Here is a 7,734-nt window from a genome sequence, read left to right as displayed (position 1 = left end):
GTCTGTCTGGTAATTCAACAGCAAGGTCTATTGCCCTAGCAACTGCCCTTATTACTGCCATGGCAACCGCCAGTGCAGACTTCTGTTCTCCACTTTGCCCCTTGGACATCTCCATGGCGATGCGCAGAAGGCCAGAGCCCAAATTCTGCGCCTGCGTAGAGTAGGAAAACAGGAGGGGGCCAGTCTCCTAGATGTGCGCAGCCGCAGAGCGCCTTGGCTGTGCCTAATACCCATCGCTGCGCACTTGACAGCCAGTCCGCCCGTCCGGAGCCCGGCTCGTTGGGGCAGCATGGCGGGGTCGCCGCTGCTCTGCGGGCCGAGGGCCGGGGGCGTAGGCCTTTTGGTGCTGCTGCTCTTGGGTCTTCTGAGGCTGCCCCCCACCCTGTCAGCGAGGCCCGTGAAGGTGCGACCCCAGTCAGCAGGGGGTGGAGGTGGGGGTGGGGTGGAGTGGGGAGGAAGATGGGGAAAGTGTTGGTGAGGGATTTTTTGCAGGTTTACACATAGAGCTTGGTAAGGGTGGTCTGGGCTGCAGTTGAAAGCCCCCGCGCAGGTCAGGCACAGTTTCAGGGTGTGAGGATGATGTTGCTCAGGGCATGGCCAGCAGACGCACCCTGCCCATCCCTCAGCATCCGGAGCCTGGTCTGATGTCAATCTGCCGGTGGCCTGTGGAGCTGTTGGTGGCACAAGGGTATATTCAGAAAAGCTATCTAAGCCTGTGAAGTGACGACCGAGGTGTATAGACATTGTGTTCTTTCCGTGTGTCCTTTGCTTTGACTGCTCCCGAACGCCCTACAATACTGCAGATGCTTCTGTTTTACTTTTTGCGGGCCTGGTTGCTTTCTCAGTGGTACCATGTGTATATTTGTGAATTCTTATGGGTGATGACGTAGTATATGGGCGTATCTTTCTGTGTACTTATGTGTTTCTGTGTTCGTTTGTTTGCATTTTGGGAGGTGGTCCTTCTACCTTGGGGGTACATATTTCATGGCGGCAGGTGTGACTGAATGCTCTGGTTCTTCTATGGCATCCACAGGACAGTTTCCTCTTTGCTTCTTTCTTTGTGGAGCTGTGTCATTGCAGGGAAAGGAGCCATGATGTCTCTGCATTGTGTTTGTAAAGATGATGCGTGTCCTTGCACCTGGGTGGCTCAGAGTGTAACTGAAGATCATTTCACCAACGGGAACGTGCACACAGGCATGAAGAAGACCGTGTATGCCGTTCCTTGCAGCGGATATGGCAGTGTTGTGTGTGTGTGTGTGTGTGTGTGTGTGTGTGTGTGTTACTGGTGAGTGATTTCCCCTGGCACTGAGGGTGGTGGATACTGATCAAGGACACATGCAGCTTGCTTCTCTACCTCTTCAAAGCTGTCTAAAGCACAGAGGAGGATTTTAGCCTCACCCCCTCCATAGACATTACCTTCTATTTTCTGCCCACTGAGTCCAGACTTGTATTTGCAGCTTATCTTTAAACGGTCCATTGTTTCATTCCTCCTGCTTTTGGAACATCCGAGAAATGAATTCAAGCTAGGCACCTGCTTTCTGGTGGTCACTAGGGGTCACTAAGAAGTCCTTGGCTTTGACAGATTTAGGCCATCTGCAGTGGGATTCTAGAATTTGCCTTTGTGTGTGTGTGTGTGTGTGTGTGTGTATGTGTGTGTGTGTGTGTGTGTTGGGGGTGCATGTGGTTTTGAATCGAGGCCTTTCTGCGTGTCAGTCTTTAGAACCTCCCTTGGTTTTGCTTCAGTGGGAGATTCGTTTATACTGAAGTGTATGGCTGTACGTTTATTTATTGGTACACAATAGCATCTCCTATGTGTGTGTATAAGTATCCTAGTATGTCATTGTTTATTTCCATGATGTTCTTTCCTTCATCCCCCTACTTTTATGCTATTATAAAATGCTGCTGTGATGGATGGTTCAGGAATTTACGTCCTACAGGCTGAGTGGAAAACCCTAGGAGTTGGTCATACAACCCATTCTTCTTTCGAGATACAGGCAATTTCCCTTTCAAAATGATTTTTGCAAAAAAAAAAATTTTGTTTTGTTTCTCGAGGTAGGATTTCTGTGTTGTCCAGGCTGTTCTAGAACTTGCTTTGTAGACTAGACTGGGATTAAGGGTGAAAACCCCCCCCCACACACACACCTGGTTTATTTTTGCAAGTTTAATATCCAACAGCGAAATGTTACAGTGTTATTCCAAACCTGGCATCCGCCCTACCCCCAAAAAAAGATGGAGAAAAGAAACTAACAACGTGACATCCAGAGGACTCAGGACAAATTCTGAGATTGTGTGAATCCTAGAGGTGTTCTAGCGTCTGAAGTGCCCTTGGAGATATTTAGGGTTTTCTCGGGACCTTAGACATGATAGGCGCTTTGAAGTGGTCCAGTGAATGAGGTGGTCATCCATGAGGTGAAAATCCTTGGAGCCCCACCCCTAGTTGAGCATCTCTGGCCAGAGGGACAATGACGATTATTTTTTTCCTCCATCTCATCTTCTCGCAGGAGCCCCGCAGTCTGAGCGCAGCATCCGCGCCCTTGGCTGAGACTAGCACTCCCCTCCGCTTGCGTCGGGCCGTGCCCCGAGGAGAGGCGGCGGGTGCGGTGCAGGAGCTGGCGCGGGCGCTGGCGCACCTGCTGGAGGCCGAGAGACAGGAGCGCGCGCGTGCCGAGGCGCAGGAGGCAGAGGATCAGCAGGCACGGTCCTGGCGCTGCTGCGCGCCTGGGCTCCCCGCCCTCGGACCCGCCCTTGGCCCCGGATGACGACCCGGACGCTCCCGCTGCACAGCTCGCCCGTGCTCTGCTCCGAGCTCGCCTAGACCCGGCCGCCCTGGCGGCTCAGCTTGTCCCCGCCCCTGCCCCTGCCGCTGCGCTGCGACCCCGGCCCCCAGTGTATGACGATGGCCCCACCGGCCCAGACGTCGAGGATGCCGCTGACGAGACTCCTGATGTGGACCCTGAGCTGCTGAGGTGCGGGGACCCAGGGGGAGGGAGGGCAAGGGCGGAGGGCTGCAGGACCTGCTTTACGCACTGGGAGTAAGATAACCAAAACGCTGCGCTGGAGCCTGAGAAGTGAGGTCGTGGGTCCTGAGAACAGGGGACCCCCCTGGACCCCTGACTGGTGGGACAATGCAGGAGTAGGGCTCCCCGGGTAGGTAGGTTTCTGCAGGGAGTGGTCGCTGTGGCAGGCAGTTTGTGGAATGGAAGGCCAGGGCTTCTTTCTGACTTCCTCGGAAAGTAGTGGTGAGATCCTCAGGCTCCAGTAAGGAAGAGTTGCAAGCCATCCGGGCTTACAAAGTCGCGTTGTCAGGCTCTGCACCACAACGGTGACAACGCCTCCTCACTAGGCCTCTCTTTGCAGGTACTTGCTAGGGCGGATCCTCACCGGAAGTTCAGAGCCAGAGGCTGCTCCGGCCCCGCGCCGCCTCCGCCGAGCTGTGGACCAGGATTTGGGTCCCGAGGTGCCCCCTGAGAACGTACTGGGGGCTCTGCTACGCGTCAAACGTCTCGAGAACTCCTCGCCCCAGGCACCGGCACGCCGCCTCCTGCCTCCCTGAGCGCTACTGCATTCTGCACGCCCTGGAACCCAGGAGCGCCCCGGAACCCAGGAGCGCCCCAGCAACCCTGACTCCCTGCCAGCACGTCCACGGCTGCTTACCCCAGCAACCTCCCATCCCCTGAGCCCTCCCTCAATAAATGCAATCTGTAGCAACAGTTTGTCTGATCGGCGAGCACTAGGGGCCGGTGGACTGGGTTACAACGATAGTGGCTATCCTCGGAGCACAGTAGCTGTTTGGGTCCTGTACTGACAAGGAGCACAGGCCTGCCTATCCTGTGCAGGACTCACCAGGTGCCTGGGCTACCCTTCTAGGCTTCACTGAGGTGGGTTTCCTGGGAGGCTCTGAGGTCACTTTCAGCGTCTGCCAGGGGTCTAGGGCACCAAAAAGGCCAAGGGGCTATGGCTACACTTGTTGCCCACTAGGACCAGGCTTGTTGTGAGGGCCCCTAGCGGATCAGACAGCTTAGACCAGACATCCAGCACTGACTGCATCAGTAACTGCCAAGTACTTCTCACACAAGGCTTTGAATATTCACTCCAACCATGGGCTTTGCCCTGGCTACTTGTTCTGTCCTCAATGTGTGCACGTTTTTGCACAAATGTCACTTCAGTCTTAACCTTCCTGTCACTGTCTTCTGTCGCACAGGGATGGAGGTTGTTTTGTTTTTAGGTGTCTTCTTTACACTCCATGTATCCAAAACGTGGTTGGGCAGTTTCTCAAGGTTTTTCTTTTCCTTTCTATTTTTTTTTTTTTTAAAAAAATTGATACCCAGTGTTACTATATAATCCTGGCTGTCCCTAAACTCACTCTGTAGACCAGGCTAGCCTCAAAATCCGAGATCCTCCTGCCTGCTTCCCTGAGAGCTGAGATTAAAGGTGACTGCCACACCCGGTTCTTTCTTTTTAAAATATCCTTAACTGTTGCTGGGCGTGGTGGCACAGGCCTTGGGCCTTTTTAATCCCAGCACTAGGGGAGGCAGTGGCAAATGACTCTCTGCACTGAAGGCCAGACTGGTCTACAAGGTGAGTTCCAGGAGAGTTACACAGAGAAATCCTGTTTCAAAAAACCCTAAGTGCCCAGGCTTCAGCTTCATTCTCCCTTTGGAGACAGTTTTCACTATGTAGCTCTGGCTATCCTGAGACTCACTCTATAGACCAGGCTGACACTGAACTCCTGTCTGATCTTCCTGTCTCCGCCTCTCTGGTGCTGCTATTAAAGCTCTGTGCGGCTAACATGCTCAGGTCCCCCCCCCCCAAACTCCTGAAATGAAAGAATTCTCAAAACGTCCTCCCACCCACACAGCAATATGAAAGCTGTGTGTGGCGCTACACAGCTGTAGTATTGGGTGAACAGGGCTCAATCAGGTAGGAGGAGGTTCAGTGTCAGCCTGGGCTGAGGAGAGCCTGTGTCAAGCAAACCAAACTTGGCGGAGTGGCGGCATGCTTTTTGTTCAGGACTTAGGGAGACAGGAGCAGGCAGATCTGGAAGCTTCCAGGCAAGGCTATATCAGTACATAATGGAACCTGTCTCAAAAAAAGAAATGGGGGCTGGAGAGAGGGGCTCAGCAGCCCAGTTAAGGCATTTGCTCTTCCAGATTCTGAGTTCAAATCCCAGCAACCACATGGTGGCTCACAACCATCTGTAAAGAGATCCGATGCCCTCTTCTGGGTGTGTCTAGACGGTGACAGTGTACTTATATATAATAAATGAATAAATCTTTAAAAAAAAAAGAGCACCTAGCAAGCACAAAGCCCCTAGGTTTGGTCCCAGCTCTGAAAAAAAGAAAAAAAGAAAAAAGACTTACTATAGAGGCTTTGAATCCTGAGAACATTTATTATTTTGCATAGAGTTTCACTGAACACAGCCAACAAGGGACACCCCATGTTACCACCTAACTCCTCACCAAATGGCAATAAAAAGGTGTTGGTCGGGGAGGGGAATTGTGACAAGAGAGAACTGTCACCTTGACATGAGACAGGGGTCAGTTTGCTAGACTAAGGTCTTCAGGCTACAGAGCAGCCACAGCTACACACGGCTTTGTGGTGTTGGGTCTTCTTGCTTGACTCAGCCACAGCCTCCTGGGCCCTCTGAATCTCATGGACGAGCAGAGCAAAAGCTTCCTCTACACCTTGCCGTGTCTTGGCGGAAGTCTTCACTAAGGGGGCTCCCAACTTGTGAGCAAGGACAGCTGCAGCGGTGTGGGCGTCTCCAGCAGTGCTCACCAGGTCACACTTGTTGCCCACGAGTACCAGAGGCTGCTTGTGGTGAGGGTTCCAGGTGGAGCATATCTGCTGCAGTTGGTCCAGAGACGACGGGTCATCAAGAGCAAAGACACCCAGCACACCATCACCAGCTGCCAAACACTGGTCACGCAGGGCCCGGTGAATATCCTGGCCAGCTGTATCTAGCACATTTAGGATGTAGCCTCCGTTGTCCAGGGCCACTTCCTTCCAGTAGGAATCCTGGATAGTGGGGTCATGGTCTTTCACAAAGCAGTGGTGGGTCATCTGGATCGTGAGAGCACTTTTGCCCACACCGCTCGCACCCACCACCACTGCCTTGTACTCCGGTAGCTGCCTGCCAGCATCTTTGCATTGTGCCCAAGCCTCGTGGCTCTCCTCTGGCGATCTGCTGCACTGTGTGCCGGGGCTCAGGTCCAAGATGCTAGACTTTGTTGGCAAGGCCATTCCCAAGCAGCTCAAGGAAGAGGCGTGAACAGCAGGTGCTGAGTCAGCCGGATGGGGATAAGGTGTGACTGGCTGGAAGAAAGGAGACCCCAGGTGTCATTGAATCAACATGGTTAAGTAAATCTCCCGGTTTTGTCCCGATTTTTGGTGTGGGGGAAGACAGGTCTTAATAAGCTCTGGCTTGTTTGGAATTTGTCCTGCAGTTCAGGCTGACCTCAAAGTTTCCAATCCCCCTGCCTCTACCTTCCCATTCCCTAGGATTGCAGATGCGTGCCACCCATGCCCCACCCCTGTTCTTAGAGGAGGACAGAAAGGCAGGGTTTTCTTTTGACAAAAAATCCACAGCCTCGTCCTAAGTTCCTCGCCGACACTAAGCAGGGCTATTTTTTTTTTCACGGATGCACACAATGTTTTAAATTACAAATAACTTTTAAATTGCATTTATTTTGCACATGGAAGGGTTAGATTTGGGTTGGTGGAGCACCTTAACCCCTTCCAGGGGGTGGGGGCTTTAATGCATGTTTGCCATGACATCTGTCTATGAGGTCAAGGACAGCCTATGGAATAAAACCTCTTCTACCGTAGTAAAAACCAAATTTGGTAAAAACACCTTTTCTCTGAGCAGTCCTGCCTGTCGAGGCTTTTCAAGTGTTCTATTGGTATTAACATGTACCATGAAATCCACCCCGTTAAAATGTGTGATTCAGTGGACTTTTGGAATGTCCATGGTGTGTAACCATCACTATAGTTGAAGCTTGAGGAAGTTTTTTAAAATTTTAGACATCTTTATCTCCTGGAAAAAGGATTTCTATGTTCCTTTTTTTTTTTTTTTTTTTTCTTTTTTTTTCAGAGCTGGGGACCGAACCCAGGCGCTCTACCACTGAGCTAAATCCCCAACCCCGATTTCTATGTCCCTTAACAGCCTCTCTCTCCACTGCACAAGGATGGTGGGATTTGGTTTTTGAACTCCAGCTTGGCACAGTAGTGCCTGTCTGGTGATTGACTGCCTGGAACATTCCCGCCCAAGGGGTCCTAAATGACATAGCGGTGTAGCCAACTACTAGGTCAAGGCTGAAGATCTATAGCTCAGTTGGTATCTTGCTTAGCATGCATGGAACCCCAAGTTCAGTCCTCGGCACCTCAGAAACATCGGATGGTTCACATCTATAGTTCCAGGAGTCAGGTGGGGGAGGAGAGATCAGAAGTTCAAGGTCACCCTTGGTTACATAAACAAGTCGGAAGCCAGAAACAGCAACCAAATCAGACGGTCTAGTAACCACCTATTATGAGGAGCGTGGAGAGACACAAAAGGTAAAGCAAAACTGGAGATGTGAAGCAGTAGGTAGAATGCTTCTCTAGCACAGGACCAGCAAGATGGCTCAATGGGTAATAATGATAAATAAACATAAATTAATTAAATATTAAATATAATAGTAATACATAACGATTATAAGAACCTGAGTTCTTTTGCTAGATTCCATGGTCATACAC

General features: G+C 51.5%; 2 protein-coding genes across 2 annotated transcripts; one reads left to right on the top strand and one right to left on the bottom strand.

Annotated features, from left to right (window-relative positions):
* The first annotated feature begins 204 nt into the window (after nt 1–204).
* Nucleotides 205–3,710, top strand: Pcsk1n (proprotein convertase subtilisin/kexin type 1 inhibitor). The gene is given in 5 exon segments (XM_032890195.1): nt 205–403; nt 2,502–2,697; nt 2,700–2,729; nt 2,732–2,966; nt 3,358–3,710. Coding segments are annotated over 5 exon segments (771 nt in total). The 5' UTR covers nt 205–289; the 3' UTR covers nt 3,554–3,710.
* A 1,655-nt stretch (nt 3,711–5,365) lies between these two features.
* Eras (ES cell expressed Ras) lies at nt 5,366–6,349 on the bottom strand. The gene has a single exon (XM_032890194.1). The coding sequence runs from the start codon at nt 6,241–6,243 to the stop codon at nt 5,560–5,562; it is 684 nt and encodes a 227-aa protein (XP_032746085.1). The 5' UTR covers nt 6,244–6,349; the 3' UTR covers nt 5,366–5,559.
* Between the last annotated feature and the right edge of the window lie 1,385 nt (nt 6,350–7,734).

This window comes from Rattus rattus, chromosome X (genome assembly GCF_011064425.1).
Source record: "Rattus rattus isolate New Zealand chromosome X, Rrattus_CSIRO_v1, whole genome shotgun sequence".
NCBI classification, from domain to species: Eukaryota; Metazoa; Chordata; class Mammalia; order Rodentia; family Muridae; genus Rattus; species Rattus rattus.
Note: the sequence above shows the minus strand (reverse complement) of the source record. Positions and strands in the feature narration are given on the sequence as shown.